The 20,960-nt window shown below is 49.7% G+C and overlaps 1 protein-coding gene across 2 annotated transcripts in view; it reads left to right on the top strand.

Annotated features, from left to right (window-relative positions):
• The first annotated feature begins 3,576 nt into the window (after positions 1-3,576).
• The window catches only part of ZBTB16 (zinc finger and BTB domain containing 16), a 190,936-nt gene continuing 173,552 nt past the window's right edge, over positions 3,577-20,960 (top strand). Inside the window, exons 1-2 of one of the 2 annotated variants that reach the window (XM_028514285.2) lie at positions 3,577-3,890; positions 6,938-8,295. In XM_028514285.2, coding sequence (XP_028370086.1) covers positions 7,028-8,295 — 1,268 coding nt within the window. In that variant the 5' untranslated portion in view covers positions 3,577-3,890; positions 6,938-7,027. Of the gene's footprint in view, positions 3,891-4,121; positions 4,257-6,937; positions 8,296-20,960 lie in introns of those variants that run through there. The other variant, XM_036028537.1, reaches the window with a different exon arrangement.

Genomic DNA, 20,960 nt, shown 5'->3' with positions numbered 1-20,960 from the left:
GGTCTGCTGTGTCTTCCCCCAAGGGTCTCCAGAGAGGTAAAGGTCTGAGAGTGCATGTGACAGCCTGGTGTGTCCTCCAGTGGCTACTTGGGGTTCTCGGTAGTCGTGGGGACTACTTGTTTCCATTCAGGGGATTTACTGCTTGCATCTTTCTCTGAAAATGTGTCATTCCCCACTCATCACAAGGTTTGGGGGAAGATGCAAAGTAGCTTCTTCTCCCCCAAAATAGGAACCCTTGCTTTATTTATTGTGATAGGAAAGTTTACCTTTAAAATTAAAAACTATTTTCTATATGGAGTTGGAATAAAATGAGTTGCAACATTCCATTAACACTCAATAAGCATGTTGAAAACACCACTACAAACTTCTTCCTGGGCATCTGTTAAGTTCAAGTTTTATTGTAGTTTAAATACCCTGCTCAACTTCTGCCTGAGACTTTGAGGAAGGAGGGAAAGTGCAGAGATCCTCGGGGATGGATCTAAATCCATTTATCTGGTTGCCTGATTCTGTATACTCTTTGGTCCTGGTCTTGGCTGGCTGCTGCACAGGACTTGGCCTTAGTGGAGTATGAGAAGAAACACGAAAAGCCTTTGTTTCCCTTTTTATCCTGCTAGAGGCTGTGTAATCTGAAGTTTAAGATCGTCAGGAGCTTTGCAGTCAGAATCCTGTGATTTTAAGTCTCAGCTCTGATGTTTCATAGTTCTATAGTCTTGAGTAAACACACTTCACCTCTCTGAGCCTGTTTTTTCATCTGCAGAAATGGGGGGAAATAATAGCACTTGCATTAATAGGGTTGTTATAAGGGTTAAATAAAGCAACATAGGTAATATGTTATGATTCAGAGTCAGTGCTCAGAATGAGCTATTATTCCCATTGTCTCCTTCCTGTAAGATCTCTTAAACCTGATATACCCTACTCTTCCACAAACTGAGCTCTGACTAGCTGCTACCAGTGGGAGGTATATGAATAAAAGAGGAGGTGAGGGAATAGGAAGATTTAGCAATGGAATTCCACCCAAAGGTCAGCTCATCTAATTCCCCTGTCTCCAACATGGCCTCTCCCCAGAGTAAGGGCTCTTCTATTTTTAGGACCTGTCAAGAACTGATGTCCCAGCTTTCCTTATCATACCCTTCAAGAAAAAAAAGGAAAAAGAAATCACTACGAATGTATGAACATTAAAGGGGGCTGGGGAGTGTGTTTTCTCTTGTAATTTCCCATCCTGCTTGTTTTTGGGTACTGCCATATGAAATCTCTGAACTGAAGGTTCTCATCAGACTTTTAGGTTCCCAAGGACATAGCTGTGGCTATAAATGGTGCCAGTTTTGGTGGTAGAGCTGCTGCTGCTTTATCTGGGCCCAATAAACCTTATCAAACTGCTGTGCAGCCAGCCTTTAGCACTAAGTGGAAAATGCTGGGAGCCCAGTGCTGGCACTCAGCCCACAGCCTCGCCTGCCTTCCTCCTTTTTGTTACTTTCTCCACCTCTTAAATTCAGACATTAATCTCTCTTTAACACTTACTAACAAGGGCTGGGCTTTTTAATGGGCAGAGTTTATGAAGCAAGGGAGATTTTCACATAGAGTGAATATGGTATGGAAGTGGGGGAGTCCAGTACTATAGAAGAATTGTTCTTTCTCTCCCATTGTCTCCAGAGATTCTCTCTTCCTCTGATTTGAGGATTAATAGGAGATTAGGACCAAGGGCTAATTGTGTGCTTCTCCTGCTACTGCACTTGGGAGGGGCTGGTAGTGGATGTGGACAGTGAGGCAGCAACCTTCAGCGGGCACCATCTAGGCTGAAATGCAGTCATTTTAATGATTTTCTATTTCCCTGGTGAAGCATTAGGAGGGTCTTTTCTCCTCTCTTTGCAGACCAGTTTTCTTAACTTTCTTTAAATCCCTTTGTTCTTACAGACTGCATAGACCTTAGCTAGAAAATCGTCTTTATTGATCCAAAGGAATACCCAGGGCCTGGGCTTTCCTGTGCATCAGGTAGGTGTTGCAGTTCCAAGTGCGCTTCTCTGCCCTCTGCCGTCCACTCTTTTTCCTGGACTCCCGCAGGTCCCAGCAGTTTCCCTGGGAGCAGGAGACGGGAGCTATGCTTGCTGGGATGGAGTTGCTTGTCCTTGGGACTACCCCATTAGCAGCTCTTAGGAACCCAGATCAGCTCTGATTTGTAAACTTTGTCGTCTGGCTTTTCGAAGCTGGAAGCGGATTTCTTTCCCCCTTTAGTTGGCTTCTGCCAACTTCCATGACCCTACAGTGTTTGGGGCCTGACTCTCCGCCTGGGGCAGTGCCAGAGGCACACATCCGGACGTGATTACATGTGAGTCTTGAGGAAAACCTTTGACGCACCCGCGTGTCGGACAGAATGTGGAGACTCCGGACTCCGTGTTTGAAACCCGGCGTTCCTAAGACTGTGTGACATCAGGGGCTTGTTCAGATACCCCACCACTGTGCTTTTGAAGGTTAGTTGGCCACCACAGCCTGCACCCAGAAGAGCACGTTCCACCTCTTGACCCCTACTGTCGCCAAGTTCCAGAGAAAGGGAGCAGAAGGGGACTCTCCAAGAGGGGTTTCCCCGCCACTGAGGAAGGGCAGATTTCTTCTGGTGCTCTACCCCGAGGTTAGTGATCTCCACTCTAAAGTGGAGCAGCCAGCTAAGAGGGGGAGGCACTTTAGGGGGTCTGGAGCTTTTGTAAGTTTTCACTGCCCCCTGTAGACTGCGCTGAACAGGGCACAGTTCTCGGGAACTGCTTCCAACCAGGTTCCTTTGGGGTTAAAGACGAGGACGCGCTTAAGACTGAGAGGGATAAAAGTTTTTTTTAGGCTTCCACCTCAACTCCCAGGGATTGAGACAGCTAAAACAGGGCGACCATCTCCAGCGATGATTCCCGTGGACCCTCTCTACTTGGTTTACAGGGCCCACGAATCCTGCACCTGGGGACTTCTCGCAATTTGCAATTGGTTTACTCATCGCCCAGGGGCACGTCGCACAGGGAGGCACAGAAGGCCTGAGCTAGGGCTGGGAAAGTGACTATCTAAAACTGACCTTCGGGGTACAGAGGTTGCAGCCCTGAGCCCGGAGCAAAAGTGAAAGGCGAGATGATACATACTGAATTGGGGCAAATATTGGAGCCAAGGACAAAACTCCGCTCCTGGAGAAGCAGGGGAAATAAAAACCCCGTCCAGAGGAAATTAAAGACCTGGGAGCTAAAGGTGGAGGCTGCTCCCCGCACCTAAACTCCACCACCGCCACTAAGGGTTCCGAATCCCTGGCACTCTTCTTCATGAGCTCCTTCTTTCCTCTCCGCTTGGCCAGTGAGCGGTGGCCGCTGGCGCCCCAGCAGCAGCTAGATGTCAGGCGAAGCCTGGAGCGCTGCGCGCCGGGAAGGGAGGGGAGGGGAGGGGAGGGGAGGGGAGGGGAGGGAAGGGGTGGGGCGGGGAGCGTGCGCCGGCTCGGCCAGTGGCCTGCGCGGGGGGAGTAGGGAGAGCGGTGAGGGGAATGGGGGGGTTTGTGGGCGGGCTGAGCCAGAGGACAGAGTGGGAGGGTGGGAGGGTGGAGGGAAGCGGGGGGGGTAGCTGTGGGCAGGGAGCCCGGCTCAGCCGCCAGCACTAAAGATGGAGAGGCGCCGGGGCCTCGCAGGGGAGGGGGCTCGGCGTTGACGTGAGACGCGGCGGAGGCACCGAAGCCGGTGGTGATTTGCTAACCTCGCAGCAGAGAGGAGTTGAGGGCGATGAGAGCGGGTACTGCGAACTGCCGGGCGATGCCGCCGCTGCAGCCGTGATACCGAGAGCAACAGTTCTCCAGCAACACCCCTCCCCGACACTGGCACACCCCCTCTCCCCCCAGAGGCACGCACACCCACCCCACAGCGCCTGGCTAGGCAGCGGTGAGTGGGGGGCCCGGGAGGTGTGCACCGCCCAACCAAAGCCGCGCACCGAGGAGCCCCTGGGTTGGAGAGGTCTGGGGGGGCGAGTTCTCTTCGGCCACTCGGCCGCTGGGCTTGTGCCTTATTTTTTTCGGCTTGTTCCCTTTCTGCTGCTGCAGCCGTTGCCACTATCAGTTGGGGGTCAGCTAGAACGAGGAGCCCCAGCTGTCAGCTTGGGCTCAGCTGCCACCGCAACCCTTCCACTCCAGGGCATGGTCGGGGTGAGAGTTGGGGGCAACGCAGTCTGCGGGGACTGAAGGCTGGAGCGGCAGGTTGGGGACCCGGAGGCTTTGTACCGCTGGCGGCCGGCGGAGGAGCTGGGAGCCGGTGGGTGCTCATATGTATGCGGACCGGTGCGCGGGCGCGAGCGCGAGATAGGGTGGTGGTTTGTGTGTTTATTCGCTGGCCGGCTGGGAAGCTAGAATCAGAGGATCAGAAGAGTGGGTCTGGGGGCGAAGGGGAGCAAGACTGGGACTTGCTTGGGTTTGTTTTTCTTTGAAAAACGCTGTGAGCCCCCCCCCCTTTTCATTCTTGATTGGACTTGATCCCTTCTTTTTAAGAGAGGGGGGCTGCCGCGGTGGAGCTCCGGAGGGTCTTGAGGGTTCCGGGCCCTCTTCGGCTCTCGAGGTGACTGGCCGTGACGCCGGAGCTCGCTGTGCGCTACCGATCGCACTCGGTGGGTGCCTGGCTCTGCACCTGATGCGTTCGGGATGCCTTTCCCACCCCGGTGCGCGGGGAACTCTTTCGAGCAGCCCCTGGAACATTCCCGCGGGCGTTCGAAAAGCGCACGGTCTCGTTGGCCCGCAGACCTGCTGGAACGCACAGACGCACTCTGTACCGACTCACCAGTGTGTTCCCCGGAACTCGCGCACGGTGCCTGGACCCGGCACTCGGCTGCTTGGCGGCGCTGGCCTGAGGCCGGAGATCCTGCCCGGGCTCCCGGGGATCTCGGCCCTGGGTCGGAGAGGGAGGGCCCTCGGATTTCTTCTAGCCTTTTCTCCCACAACTCTCGATGGGGCTTTTGTGCTTCCCTTTCGCCGTGGGGCGGGTCCGCGTCCTCGTCGCTCTCGCCTAGGCGCCCAGCCTGCCACGACTCTAGCTTTTCGCTTGAGTCTCTTTCGCTTTTCCTCTTTCAGTGTCCGGCTCCCTTTCCTTTTACCGTCTGGCTCCCCGGGAGAAGTTGCCTCTCTAAGTTTGCTAAAGTCATATTCAAGTCTCCATGGGGGTGGCTGGCAAGTGGGGTGTGTGAGAGTGCCATCGATCCTTGGAGCTGGAGCGAGTTATCGCCAGCTTTCTCCCGTGCCGCTGGGCTGGGCGCTGCAGCCAGCGCTGTCCGGATCCCGGCGCTAAGCTGTGTGGGTCGGGGTGATGGCTGATCAAGGGCATCCTGATTTCCTTTAGGACCCCAGGAGTTTGCTTTTGGGAAGGAATCCAGGTAGCCCAGCCTCCATTCTTTCCGTTGCTCCCTCCTAGTTCTCTGAAACCCAGAAGTCTGCGGGAAAGCGAGTAGTGGCAAGTCCGGGATGAATGGCCGTCCCACTGTTGGTGGCCTCAGTCCTCATACCAGGGTGGGTGGCAAAAGTGTCTTGATTAGCCATACTCTTACCCTTTTCTGCAAGAGATTTGTGGCTCTGGAATCCATGCGGCTTCTTCAGAGGGCAGAAGCAGGGAGCGTTGGGAGAGTGGGGAAGAACTCTTGCTCAGCTTTGCTCCTAGTTCATTTCACTGCAATATTGACCACAACAAGACAGAGGCTGGGAGGGAACTGGGCCTGTGAGATCTAACACTCTTCAAAAGTTTCAGGAGCCCCAGAGCCTTGTTATTGATCCTGAACTGCACTCTGGGAGAGGCCTTTGTCTCCCAGCCCCATCTTCCCTTCATACTAGTTATAACTCACTCCATAGATGCTGGTGCCAATATCATTTCTAGCACCTGGGAGCAATGTCCCGCATCAGTTGCTGCTCCTGGTCATAGGACTTGACCACTCCTGGGAGCCTGTGGGGCACACTTGGAGGTCATGTTCCTAGCACGTACACTCCTGGCAGCAGGGGTGCCTGTTTCTTATGATCTCTCTTCTTAGATTCTCCATGACCTGTTCTTCTACATTTTATAGATCCTTCTGTCCATTGGGCACTTGTGGACAGGAGGTAAGTGCAGCATATTATGTAAGTGTGCACCCATATGTTAACTCTGTCTCTCTCTCTGGTTGGTGTGTAAGCACATGAATGTGCACTCACAGTTCAGATTTTGGATCACACATACAATAATTTTGAGTCACCTGTAGATGGAAGTGACCGAAGCTAATGTGTGGGTGATGTGTATGTGTTCCTGTTAGTGTCCAAAAGGGGGGTCAGTGTCTGTCAGCCCTTTGCAGTGCTGAGAAGAGTGGGGAGACAGAGGCCATGATGACGTTGGCTGGTGGTGAGAGGATGGGCCTGGAGGAGGAGAGCCCTTGCCCATAGATTTCTGTGGGCCAGGGAGCAGGCTGCTAGCCCAGCTAGGCTTGATTGTACTTTTGGGGCTACCCCAGTGAAGCAGGGTTTAGACAACTTTGTTTTGAAGATGAAGGTGGCTGCACAAGGGGCTGTGAGGGAAATTGAGTGCTTAAATTGACTAAAGGCAGGGGTTCAATTTTTACTAATTCTCAGTAAGTGCTAGGCACTTCCTCATAACATATTGGATTCCCCCTGCCCCCACTTTTAGACTTACAGAAAGGCCAAGAGTCAGAAGACTCCCCAGTAATATTCATTTTACTTCACCTAACAGTGAATTAGGCATAGGTAGTGGCAGAAAATTCTCTTTGCTCTCAGTTGTGGATTTGTAAAGGCAGACTCCCAGACTTTTAGGAAGCCCCCTTTCCCTCCATTAAAATCTCCAGGATTCTCTTGCTGGCTGACTGAGGGCTGGGTGCTATGTTGTATTGCTTGAATTCTTGCTTTTAGGGACACTGACTAATCTACCTTTTGTTCTGCCATCTCTTTTTTATCTTTCCCCTTTCTCCTCTCTAGCCTTCTGCATTGGCCCAGGAAACCCACCCTGCCCCACCACGCAGAGCCAGGAAGGAAAGAGAGCCTCATGCCTAAGCCGCGGGGAGCACCATGGATCTGACAAACATGGGCATGATCCAGTTGCAGAACCCCAGCCACCCCACGGGGCTCCTGTGCAAGGCCAACCAGATGCGGCTGGCCGGGACGCTGTGTGATGTGGTCATCATGGTGGACAGCCAGGAGTTCCATGCCCACCGGACTGTGCTGGCCTGCACCAGCAAGATGTTTGAGATCCTCTTCCACCGCAACAGCCAGCACTATACTCTGGACTTCCTCTCCCCAAAGACTTTCCAACAGATTCTGGAGTACGCATACACGGCCACACTGCAAGCCAAGGCGGAGGACCTGGATGACCTGCTGTATGCGGCCGAGATCTTGGAGATCGAGTACTTGGAGGAGCAGTGCCTGAAGATCCTGGAGACTATCCAGGCCACAGATGACAATGACACAGAGGCCACCATGGCAGATGGTGGGGCAGAGGAAGAAGAGGACCGCAAGGCTCGGTACCTCAAGAACATCTTCATCTCGAAGCATTCCAGTGAGGAGAGTGGCTATGCCAGTGTGGCTGCACACAGCCTCCCTGGGCCCATGGCGGACCAGAGCCCGTCAGTCTCCACCTCATTTGGTCTTTCAGCCATGAGTCCCACCAAGGCTGCAGTGGACAGTCTGATGACCATAGGACAGTCTCTCCTGCAGGGAACTCTTCAGTCGCCTGTGGGGCCCGAAGAGCCGACTCTGACTGGGGGTGGGCGGCACCCTGGTGTGGCTGAGGTGAAGACAGAGATGATGCAGGTGGATGAGGTGCCCAGCCAGGATAGCCCTGGGACAGCTGAGTCTAGCATTTCAGGTGGGATGGGGGACAAGGTTGAGGAAAGGGGCAAAGAGGGGCCTGGGACCCCGACTCGGAGCAGCGTTATCACCAGTGCTAGGGAGCTGCACTATGGGCGTGAGGAGAGTGCTGAGCATCTGCCACCCCCAGCTGAGGCTGGTCAGGGTCCCCCGGGCCGGCTGGAACACCCGGCGCCCACAGCTGAGAAACATCTGGGCATCTACTCTGTGCTGCCCAACCATAAGGCTGACTCTGTGTTGAACATGCCGTCTTCAGTGTCCTCTGGCCTCCACATGCAGCCTGCTCTGGCTGTCTCCATGGACTTCAGCACCTATGGGGGTCTGCTGCCACAGGGCTTCATCCAGAGGGAGCTGTTCAACAAGTTGGGTGAGCTGGCTGTGGGCATGAAGTCGGAGAGCCGGACCATCGGGGAGCAGTGCAGTGTGTGTGGGGTGGAGCTTCCTGACAACGAGGCTGTGGAGCAACACAGGTAGGTCCCTCGCTGGTCCCACCTGACATCCAGGCCCAACAGCTGGCCCTGGTACCCTGCCTTTGTACCTGGCTGCTCCTGAGGCTTGGGGCCTGGCTTCCCTATCCTCCTTGCTATTTGTAAAATACCACTTCTTTCTAAGACCTGGAGTTGGGGGTATGCTTTTTAAGTGTGGTAAGGGTGCTGGGATCTTTCCTAAGCAGTGGGGAACCCATGGGCCCAGCTTCTTACTAGGCTCTTTCCTCTTTCTGCTTTTGGGCTTCCATTCTGCTATTGGGTTTGTTCTCCTTTGTCTGGAGTGACTAATAAAGTGGATGGAGGGAGGAGAGAAAATAGGATTGAGGACGAACGTCTCCCACAGCCTAGATTTGGCCATGTTGCCAGGTTTCAGGTACCCAGGTTCCCATCAGTGGGGTCCTGCCAAGGCAGGCCTGCCGGCTGCAGCTTAGGAGGGTGGGAGGGGCTGGTGCTGCTTAGGCCACAAGAGCAGCTGCAGGTTCTGAATGAACATCATTCCTGGTGAACATTCATCACCAGGAGTGTGGCTTCCCCTCTCCCTTCATACTCTTTTCCTGCAAACACATTCAGAAGGAGCTGATTTAAATTCAGAGGAAGGATGGGCATGAGAGTGGGTTTTGCAGCCTGCAGAGCCATATTCTTCTCCCACCTCTGCTCACATTGAATTAATGCCACTTCAGTCCAGCATTGGCATCCCTTTGGCCTCTGTCTCCTTCTATGTAAAATAACCATCCAGTGAGCTCTTACAGCACAGGTGGCAAACACAAGGCTGAATCCGGCCCTCTACCTTGTTTTATCCAGCCTAGCACCTTGTTTCTACCCAGCAGCAATGCCAAGCTCCTTGCCTCTTGTGGAGGAGTAATTATATTTATACAGTCCTAAAATTACATTTGGCCCTTTGAAGGCAACCACGAGGCCGATGTGGCCCCCAGTAAAAATGAGTTTGACACCTTTGTCTTTTGGCATGTCTGGTTCAATACTTGCTTTACATGGAGTTACATTTTTGTTACAGCAACCCTCTCAGATAGGCAATGTCCTTTTTTTTTTAATGTGGGGAGATACTGAGACCATTACCTGGATCACAGAGGAAGTAGGAGTCAGAGCTGTATTCAAAGTCAGGTTGTAGCCCCCTTGCACTTTGCTGAAGAGGATCGTGCCTGTACAACAGAGGGCTTTAGAAATTGCTCATCAGAAGTGGAGTAAATTCAGAGGAAATCAGTAATGGGTTTAGGTTCACCTGCATCTGTCATAACGACATGCCCATCATTTTACCCTCCAGTCCTTTGGTCTGATGAATAGTGTTGAGAAATCCAGTTTCTGTTATCATTGTGATGACATTTCCTAGTATGTCATCTTGGCTGATCTTGGGGGATTTTCCACTTTTGCACCCCTCTCTGTCTACCCCTTCTCTCCATTTCTCATTTGTACAGGAGAGGATGTAACCGAGGGTGTGGGGCAGAGGGGAGGCATCTGGAGATTTGTCTGATTGCCCCAAGCTGAGCCGGAACCTGCTCCGACAGTGCTTAATCGGTGGCTCTGAGACTTACTTACCTTGTGGAAAGTGCTGCTGAGCTAAATGTAGCCGACTTTTTTTCTGGCGGGTGCGAAAAACAACCGCCACTAAGGTGTGTCTTGATGCTTATACAGCTCAGAAATAGATTGAGGTAGTGTTTGTTTTTGCTCAGACTTTCCTAAAGAGGAAACCCCCTCCCCAAAGTTGAGCAGGTAGGCTTATTATCTTCTCCGGATGTGAATTATTTCAGTTACGAACTATGGGAAATGGGCTGTAGTGGAAAGTACATTTCTTCTGGCTCTCCTCAGGTTCTGATTGCTTGTCTTTACCTGAGAGGGCTACAAAAGTGGTCACCCTCCCAGCGGTTCTATGATCACCCTCCCATTCTGTGGGGCCTTCAGTCCTCTGCGGCGAGGCTGAGGGCTGGCTGTGCAGTGCTCCACAGAGCAGGGGTGGTGAAACTGGAGCTCAGGGTAGTTATGTAACCTTTCTGGGCCTTGTTTTACACTTTTTAAAATGGAGGTCATTGGCATGGTGGCGTGCTGAATTAATGAAATAATATCTATTGATAGAAGCCCCTAGAGCTGTGACTGGCACATAATGAAAGTGAAGAACTAACCCTCTGTCCCCTATCTTGTTTGGGTTTCATCTCAGCATAACTCCAATTGGCTCCAAGTTCTAGTGCATGGTGGCCATAGAGCTGCCTTCCACCGTGGTTGTGTTGGCCATTGGGCTTTGCAGAGAATGTTTCTGTCTTTGTGGTCCTGGAATCCTTGGTGTCACACTGCGGGCTGCTGATTTGGAGAATGTGCTTTTTACTGAGGGTGGAAAGTAAGCTGCTGCAGCCCAAGAAACTGGAGCCTGGGGCAGTGCCTTAGGTGGAAAGTTCTAAGGGTCTAAAGAAATCAAGGAGGGGACAAAGTGTTCCTGAGCATACTCGGCCCTCGCTCATACTGGCAGTCCCTTGGCCCCTGATCAGAAGCACTTTGTGGGAGGACTTTCCTCCTCCCTCTCCCTCTCCCTCAAATCTCCTGGATTAAGGGGCTACTTACCTCTTTCGTGCTGTTCTCTGTTCCTCCCTCCACATCCCAGCTACCAGTAAAAACAAAAAGCCAAGACAAAATCATCAGAGTTGGAGGGTTTGACGTCAGGAGACTATGGAATTGGTTAAATGTAACAGTGATGAACATGGTGAAATAACAGGCTATAGGTTTCATTTCTAAGCCCGTAGGCTAGAGTGTTGGTAAAGGCCAAGTGCCTTGCAGTTACTGCTGCTTTCTTGGAGAGCAGAAGGGCATGGAGAGGAAGGAAAGGGAGAGCACTGGGAAGTAATGCAGGAAGGAGAGTTAGTTATGGAGTCCCGTCAATAGGTTTCTTCATGACTTGTCTCCGAGCTGGTGAGAGAGGAGCCTGTAGGCACAACAGGTAGTTGGAATGAAACTTAGCCCTAAGTCATTGTCCCTGCAGTGCACGTTGAGATGTAAAAGCAATGTCAGAGGTATTGTGGATTGACAGAAAAACCAGTCAAAGATACTACTTGAGCAAATCAAATGGGGCTTAGTCACCTAAAGGATCCAGAAGAAATCATAACAGTTGGAACGCCTGATCAGTAGCATTCTCCAGGTAGGTGGAGGAGCAAGCTCTGGACCCCAATACCTACCTGCATAGGCCCATGTTATAGAAGATGATGACTGAGAGAGGGAGTGTGATGTTGGGAGGGTCATGTTAAGCTTCTGGAAGACTGGACTCTTTAGGCTCAGTCTCTCTTCTTTCCCTTTCTCTCTCTGAAAGGCTGGAGCAGTTCTCCACACAAGCCTGTCTGGATCTACTGCTCCAGGGACCTGCTCAAATGGGCCAGGTGCACCTTCTCATTCTCAGAGTTACATACACATGTGACAAGATTACAGAGAGCCAACCATATGGTCGACTTCAGTGTGAACACAGTCTTCATTTATAGCCCTCTGTCTCCCTAGGCTCATACAGCCTGGTCATAATATTGCTCCTGCAGGCCAATTCAGTGCTGCAGGATCAGAGTGGGGTCTGGTTTCCCAGGAGCTTTGGGTCTTCTACAGACAAACCCTCAGAACAGCTGCAGTGTGTGTTCTGCACACACAGAGTAGGACCTCTTGTGTGGTTCTTGACTGGATGCTCAAGGACCATAAGGAGTGGTTCTGGCCAGCTCCCTGGACCCAGTCTGAGCTGTGTAGTTGAGATGTCTGAGTTCTGCCTGGCCCTTTGCCTTGGTCTCTCTCAGGTGGCCAGCTGCTCTGTTTTCAGTGGTTGACCATATAGAGGGCCAGTAGCCAATAACCTTGATTTTTGGCCATTTTTGAGAGTTTAGAAGTTGCCCTGAACTCTTGGTCCCTGCCAGCATTAGGTACCTGTGAGGTCAGACTCAGTTCTGTGAGGAAATGAGTATGCTGTGGAATCATGTTAGCAACAGCAATAATATTACTTATGCCTTTTATCAGTTGCAGCACTTTCTCCTCTGTAGAGCATCTTTAATGACTTTATCTTTCTTAATCTCACATCCTCCCCAAAGGGGATACAGGTTCGTCATTCTGTATTTGTGATTCTGAAGTCTGAAAAGCTTTGAAAGCTGATAGGTTCTGTTTAAATTTTCAGCAAACTCATTTAGTGACAAAACTTGGTCTGAACTGATGTGAGGCTATATTTATCCTGTGTATTTTGAATATTCATGTGTTTTGCTGCAAAAATATTAATGTGTTTGATTACAGAGCACTTCCTTAGACTCCCGTGGAACTGGGCAAACACTATCAGCCCCATAATTCCTTTCTAAAACATGAACAATTTGGATTTCTGAAGCACCCCAGGCTTTTGGATAAGAGATTGTGGGCCATTATCAGCCCCAATTTATAGACAAGGGAAATGAGCTTTGAAGCCATTAAGTGATGTTGTGCAAGGCCACATAGTTATAAACGGATAGGGCCAGGAACTTAGCTCGCCTTCTAGTTCACAGCTCCGGGTGCTCCACGCCAGGCCATATAAGAACATGTGCATTGCCATTTTGGGTTGGGTCCATCTGACCTAGTCTTTGGTTGCCAACCCTGTCCCTGAGATGCCACCATAGGAGGCTACAGCTATCTTCTTTGACGTCAATCCTAAAGGTCAGGTGGCGCCCAGCTTCTCTTAGTAGCTATTTATGGCTGCTCTGTCATTCACAGATTTGCCCAAATCCCTTCTGAATCCATTTCTATTTCTAGGAAGTATCCTTTGGGGGGTGATGAATGGCTTAGGTCTATAACCTCTTGGGCTCCTGGAGATCTAGTCTTTTGGAGAGGACACTGGTTGTAGAGATCAGAAGATGGCTGAAGGCTTTGTGGTATTGTGCCAGCTGCAGTGAAGGCCAGGCCTCGAGACCCAGCTCACTTGTTTCTTTCTTTCTCTTTCTTTTTCTTTTTCTTCCTTCCTTCCTTCCTTCCTTCCTTCCTTCCTTCCTTCCTTCCTTCCTTCCTTCCTTTCTTTCTTTCTTTTTCTTCCTTCCTTCCTTCCTTCCTTCCTTCCTTCCTTCCTTTTCTTTCTTTCTTTCTTTTTCTTTCTCTCTCTCTCTCTCTTTTCCTTCCTTCCTTCCTTCCTTCCTTCCTTCCTTCCTCTTCCTCTTCCTCTTCCTTTTCTTTTTTCTTTTCTTTTTTTTTAGCTCTGGTCAGCACTGTTGGTCTGTTTTTCACTCTGAGCTTTAATTTCTTCATTTGTAAACTTAGGGACTTGGACAAACTGTTCCTGGATTTTTGAGCTCTTCAGAAAGTTCTTCATTTACCGCTTGTGCACCCACACCCATCTTCATGAAGTCCTTTTGGTTCGTTGGATTTTGCTCTGTTTTAGAATCTGTATTCCAGCTAAAATAGGGGTCAGTTAGACTTGAGTCTACCTATAACCAGCTTAGGGTTACTGAGTCATCTGGGATCTAGGCTGAACTCTTGGAAATTTTGAAGATAACTGATTTTATTTTTGGTGAAAGAAAGTTGCAAGCTCTTTCATCTCAGTGAGAAGCTCCATTGTGGCTTACTGTCAATACTGGACAGCAATGTTGCTGGTGAGAGGGCCTGAGAAGCAAGCTCTAGTTCAGCAATGCTTCAACCTCCTGCTCATTTTAGGAACACTGAATCTTTAAGACAGTGATTATCCTCAGCTGTTAAAATCAAATTCCATTCACAACTCTTGATTTGTTGCTAATTTCAGAAGAAAAACATTTGTAGTCACTTTAATTTTTTTTAATTAATGACTTCAAACCAAGTCCAACAGAAAGCCTGAGTGGGAAGAGCCTTATTGAATGAATATAGGCATGGTTTCGTTTGTTTAGTGCAGGATTCCTGGGTTTTCTGCGATAACTAAAGGTTTTCTTAGTCAAGTTCAGTGTTGGCGGTGTTAGGTAAGAGCTGACTCAATGGTAGTAATTCTAGTGGAAAGAAAAATTTACCACGGCATCCCCACTGCCCCACTTCCGACCCCATGTTTTATATATAATGAATGTATATCTTGAGCAAATGAGACTATTTGGTTTGGATTCCCAATGTCACCACTTGCCAGCTGTGTGACTGTGGTTACGTTACTTGACCTCTCTATGCCACTTGCTTGTTTGTAAAATGGAAATAATAAATGTTTACTCACTTGGTGTGTTAAAAGGATCAATTAGTAAACATTTGTAAAGTGCAAGAAATGGTGGCACAAGGCAGGTGCTCCATACGTGTTTGCTCTTGCATTTTTATTGCCATTGTTGTTGTGAAGCACGGCACACTGTGTTTGTGCTGGTCCAAGTCCTGCTTTTCCTCAGAGACACTGGTTCACACAGCACCGTGACAACTGCTGCCTTGGACGCTGTGTGTCTGGGGCTGATACACAGTGAGCACCGGTATTTGCCTGGAGAAGCTGATCCCTTACACCTTAGTGGCCAGGGTACTCTATGTGCTATTGACCCGAGGCCTGATGAGTCATTCCAGTTCTCATTTAAATTTAGCTGGGTGGCTCTTCACCATGACCAGTTGCAAATGCCCAGGCGGCTCACTGATGCAGTATCCTGTTGCCCACACACGTGGCCAGGCGAGCAGGTCCCTGTGGTTGAGGCAGAGTTGAGGAGCACCAACAGTTCCTACTGAGGGAAGTCTGGGCTTGTGGATGCTGGGCTTTCCAGGGCTCCTTCCCTTTCCTGGCCCCAGTGCAGTAGGATTCTAAGGGTGGCTTCAGCAAACTTTCTTTTGAATGCTTGACACATACCAGGTTCTGGGCTACAGTGCACCTGTAGTCAGAATCTTTCCAAACCCTCTAGCTACCCTGTCAGGTGGATATTAATTTTACATTCCCAGATGGGCAAAGGGAAGCACAAGAAATTAATGAATTTCTCTGTGGTAAGAGGGTAAAGGGTGGTGCCAGGGTTTGTGCTGAGATCTCCTGGTTCCCCGTTCACTCTTCTTTCCATAACGCCCTGCTTGGACCTTTAGCCTCTGGTGGAATCCGAAGGGAAGAGGGAGATGCAGGAAGGGGACCAGCTTGTGATGCCTGCACCTGGTGACCAGGAGGGTCATTGCTTGGCCTGCTCTGGCCCAGTTTCCTCTGGTGGCTGCAAAGGAGGAAAGTTGGGAGAGGCTGCTTACTGTGAAGGTTAGGCGGTCAGGGCCAGACGGGTTCAAGGAGAACTACATCTGCTATACCAGCTCTTATGGACACAGAGAGACCATCTTCGAGCGATAGAGGCCTTTGTGCTGACTGAAAAAAAACAAAAAGGGAGAGAGAAAGAAGGTTTCACTTACAAAAATAAAAATTCCATGCTGCCAATTTCATGCCAGCCTAATCAGAAATTCCCTTTTCTACCATTTCCCCTTAAAAGCCCCGGTGTGCTTATTATGCTGGCTGGTTCTGGGAAAACTACGATTGGGTTTTGCCTACACGGGGCTTATGCCTGCAGCTGCAAGGAGAGGTCTGGTATACTTTATTGTCGGCATGGAAACTCCAGCTTGCAAAAACCTGCTTAATTCTAAATTCCTAGCTCACTTTTGACTCTGTCCTCAAGATGTGATTTTCTTCAGCTGGAACACATCGTGTCCAGCTTTGCAGTAGGAAGACTCCAAGTTAGATGAGAGAAAGAACTTCCCGAAACAGTGGGGTATTACTGGTGAAGTAACTAATTAGTCTTGGTCAAGAAATTTTGATGAAGAGGAGCATTATGGCCAGTTGCAAGTGGTTTTTAGAGTTTTCCCTGCTTTAGGGCCATTCAGATCCCCCTGAAATAATAAGTAAGGCCTCATACACACAAACAGACCAGGCACGCCAAGAACAAGACAGATGTACCATCAGACCATTGTCTCTGTGGGGGACAAGGTCAGTAGTGCCAGGAAGACTGGCGTTAAACCCACTTCGAACGTGAGAGCTATGTTGTGAACTTGGGCAGTGTTTTCACTTGTCTGAATGTCAGGCTCCTCTCCTGTGAAGTGAGGTTAGCTCCTGTGCCTCTCAAGGTGGTTTTAAATGTATTAAATGTGGTACGTGTAATATAAAGCACACAGCAGGGACTCACATGTGAGGCTGCCTCTCTGCTTCCCTCCTGCCTCTCTTGTGACCCCAGCCTGACAAGGGAGTTGCTCTCTGAGCCCTGTCACCCTTGCCTGGCGTTGGTCTCTAAGAGGATTAGCAGAGCGTTGTGATCTTAATGTCATTAGGCCTGTTGGCACAACCCTCCTTGCCATAGTGAGAAGCAGATGTGGCCGACCATAATGGCCCTCGTGATCCATCAGGCCTGGAATGCTGGGGGAAACATTATTAGTGTTAATTTGGGGGAGTCTCTTATGGTAGCTGGGGGAAATGCAGAGGGAGTGTTTGAAATGTATTGATTTAAGCCCTTCAGCAGGTTAGATGCTGCTGGGTCTACTGTGGCTAACCTGCCCGCTCCCCCCACCCCTCTCTTTAGGTAAGGCCCCTCCCCAACCCTGAAGCCTAGGCCTGATTACTTCCAGAGTTGGACAGACAACTTAGCAGGCTCTTGTTTCTTGCCGATGTACCTTATTAGTAGCACCTGGCATCATAATCCACTAATGGGAACCAGCGCTCTCCTCCTGCGTGGCCAGTGACAAGTAGCCCTGTCAGCCGGAGCTTGCCGTGCGAGGAAGTTCCTATTAGCTTTATGGTCAGGAGAACTTGTCCTGTTCAGGAAATGAATGTTGCCGCTAAAGGTCCGCGGCCCTGACCCTGACGGCGTAACCTGTGCAGGCCGGGGAGACCCCACTCAGGATGCTTGGGATTTCAGCCCCTCTCTGGTTCTTGTCATATGTAAAGAGGGAATCACTCTGGTATGTTGCAGCCTTGAACTTTTGATTTATTCACTGAGGGTGACTTAACCATTTCCATGCCTGGATGGCTGTGTGGTGACTGTGTCAGTGCCTATGTGTGTGTGTGGAGTCCCGGGGCACAGAGAGACCTCCACATGCTAGCTGGGCTTGTCTCTGGCGGCGGGGGGGGGGGGGGGGGGGGGTTTGGGCAGGTGATTATTTGCTTGCTTTTGCATTCCTGCAGCTTCAACATTTTCTGGGGTTGTTGGTTCAGAATGGTGGGAAGCTGGAAAGCACTGCGTTTGCAGTTGAGCCTGGGTTTGAATTCATCCTCTACGTCTTGGAAGATCTGTGTCTGTGGCAAGATTCCCAAGCACCTGCTTCCTCATCTGTGAGAGGAAGTTAATAACCTCAACTTCCTAGTGTTTCTGTGATATTGCCCACAGGATGAGGCATATGGAATATGTAGCCCAGGGTCAAGCATGCTGCATGCCGTCCAGTTATAGTATTTGGGAGGACATGCACTTTCTTTCAGTCTCACTGTAAACTTGTTTCAAAAACTGGGAAGTGTGGCGTAGCACTTTTTTCCATTTAATTTTTTGAGACCACTTTTTTCTTATCAGAGCCTAGAATCATTCAAGAAAACCTACTTATGTTGTTTCTTCTTCTTATTCTGTTTTGGCCTGGGAGTAATGTTTCTAAGCATGAATTTTGTGAACAGCAGTGTTTGACCTTATTCTCGAGGGAAACTTTTGCCTTACTCTTTTTGAGGAGACATGTTTGTTAGTTGTTTGGCAAATGGACACGTTACTTTTGCTGCTGCTGCTTTAAAGGGCCCTGGTGACAAAGGAGTGAACTGCACTGCAGACGAAGCTGCAGACTGTGTCCTGGAAAAATGGGCCTGTAGGGGAATGGGTGGGAGATGACACTGCCTTCAGGAACTTGAAAACAAAGTCTCCAGTGTTTATGGCATCCTTGACAGTAGTTTGAGGGGGAAAAATGTCCTTATTTGATTGTGGGGTTGGGTATAAAGAGGAAGGACAGAGAGTGGAGGTAGCTGGACCTGGAGTTTTGGAGACTGGGACGCTGGACCACTTTAGGTGTGCAACTCAAAGGAGACAAGTGCTCACCTCCTCTCAGCCCTTTCTTCATACTCCATGTGAAAAACCGTGCATCTCCGTGAACTAGCAGGTGAAAGCAGCTTCGAAGGCATTGGTAGAGCGGGGCTTGGAAATGTTAGTGCGAAAGCTAAATCGTGACAGTTGTCCCCTAAATGCTCTGCTAAATTAAGGGTCCGCTAGCATTTTTGAGTCTACCTCCTTACATATCCCCACCCCCGTCCTTTTGGCAGAAAGGATAGAGATGGTACCTAAAAACAATGTGAAGCAGCTGCTAAATCAAATGACTCTAAAAACATTTTTCTTTCCTGGAAGTTGCATGTGGAAAACAGGGCTGGACTTCTGGGTGCTGCAGACTCATGTAGGCCCCACAGGCCTGGCCCCTTTCCTCAGTTTTTAGCACAGTGGTTTTCATGGCCGCACCTACCCCTCCTCCCCCTTCATAATTACCCACTATTTTACTTTTTGTGTCCTGACAGCTACAAGAGTGGTTTTTGTTTTTTGAGGTGAGTAGCTGCTAAATATTCCCCCGCAGTTGATTCAGTGGGGCAGAGAGGGTGGTTGGAGGGGAGAGGCCAAACCTTGGCATCCCCCTGTTGCAAAAGTGAAAAATATTTCTGTTTGTAGTTAATTTTAGTGGTGAGCAGATCATGTTAACTGGATGTAATTGCTTCCAGATATGGCCGAGGGTTTTGTGTGTTGAGATGAAGGGTCTGGTAAGTGCTTACTTCCTGTGTAAATTAGCCTATTCCATTCAGTCTTTCATTCTCCTCAGCCCTGGATTCTGTCATTCTATTTCCCCCTCCCCAGCCTGCAGCCTGGTGTGAGAAGCAGCTTGCTGTCCCTCTGGGTGCAAATCTTTTGTCACTTGGAGCCACTCACCTCTTGCTTCTTGATGTAAGTTCTCCTTTAACGTAGTCAGCAAAGTTTGACAAGATGGCCCTGGGACCTAACGCTGTCTGAGTGGGGCCGAGCTGCCGAGCGAGCGCCAGAGCAGGCATCCGCCCCTGGTCACGTGGGCCAGGTCTCCGAACCCGGGACTCCTGGTTCCCATGGTGTTTTCGCTACTGCCCTCTGACCCCTACTCCCAGTTTGGAGAATACCTTTTCCTCCCTTTCTGAGCAAAACACATTCCAGTGGGCCTGAAATCCCAGGAAAATGAAATGGCAGTTGCGAGGAGGAGTTTGTAGTCACAGAAAAGAACTCTGTCAGTCAGACATGTAGCTACCACTCTCCTTTGCAAAGCAGGTCGGACCTACACCCACACCTGCCCATCTGTGTGAGACAGAAGAGGGAAGTCCACCCAGAGAGTATTCTCCAGGTTCCTCCTGCAGATTTCCAGGGTTGAAACTGAGAAGTGTTAACATTGATATTCTTTCCTAAATTCCAATTTTGTCCTGTGGCCAGTCCCACATTCTTAGTGCTATTTGTGTAAGAGGTTGCTGTTTATCTTTCTGTATCAACTCTACTGATAACCCCTGTGGTCTGTTTAACAATCTATGAGGAATAGATTACTTGATAAATGCCAGTTTTTCAATATGCAAAGATAAACTGTTGGGGTCAGGGTGAGAGGTGGTATGTTAGGAAGGAGGGACCAGGTGGGGAGTTAGGACCCTCTTTCAGACGGGGGGGGGGGGGGGGGGGGGGGGGGGGGGGGGGGGTGGAGATGTGTGAAAGCACCTGATGGAAGAAAACAGGTACTTTGTAAAACACAGCAGCTACATTTATCGAGCAGTTTATCAGCTTCCTGCCCTCACCTACTTTTCTCCTCCTTCATGTGGACACGCAAAGTCTGAGAACGTTTCACTGAGTGGGCTGTGGATGCCTGTGTTAATACAAGAGGGGAAATGCTGTAGGTAATCTTAGCTCCTTTTGTTCCGATCTCTTTCTCCCTTAGCCTTCTCTCATCCCCATAAGTTGTTGGCTGGTAAGTAACTGGTGCTTATTAAAAATATGTAAATCTAAAATCTTAAATGAGTGGACTTTTCCCATCTGCCCTGAATTTGCTTCTTCAAGCAGTGTGCCCGATTCTGGAAGAAGCTAGGTGAAAAGAAAACTTCTGACCCCATCACCTAGTCAATAAGCTGTCTGAGAATTAAACAAAGGAGTTTGGACTGGCTGCTTAAGCTAGGAGCACAACTGATAGCTTTGTTTTGATGTCCTTGTCATGTTTGCAGATCATAGAGGGTGCTATTTAGAGCAGGAGTATCTTCTGAAGCAGACTTACTAGGAAGTTGAAACAGCTAGCCCAAAGTCCATGAGATGCTGCAGATAGTGAAATACAGCCCAGGAATTGCTTGGGAGGGGGTGCCCTTTGTCAAAGAGGAGGCTGTCTGGGAGGTGGTGTTTTCTAGGGACAGTGTATGTGCAGTGGTAAGAGCTCAGGCTGCAGAGTGAGGCCTCCTGGGTGAAAACTCAGGCTCTAGAATGTACTGTGTGCTTTGAACAAGGTACTTAGCCTTTCTGAGCCTCCGTTTCCTCGTTCTGTAAAAAAATGAGGCCAACGCCTTTAAGGTGGTTATGTGAATAAAGTATGTATAAGGTGCATAGCACAATGAAGGTTCTTTGTAAACAGGCACTATGAACTATAGAACCAGTCCTTAGAAGCCTGTTGTTTTGGCCCAGGGGAGAAACTATGAAAGGAACCAGTGAAATCTTCTGTTTTGGGCACTGTTAAATTGGTAATAGTACTTAACTAACTCTGCTAGCAGCCAGCCGATGAAATAATAGATGAATAAT

Source organism: Phyllostomus discolor, chromosome 6, assembly GCF_004126475.2.
Source record: "Phyllostomus discolor isolate MPI-MPIP mPhyDis1 chromosome 6, mPhyDis1.pri.v3, whole genome shotgun sequence".
NCBI lineage: Eukaryota > Metazoa > Chordata > Mammalia > Chiroptera > Phyllostomidae > Phyllostomus > Phyllostomus discolor.
Note: the sequence above shows the minus strand (reverse complement) of the source record. Positions and strands in the feature narration are given on the sequence as shown.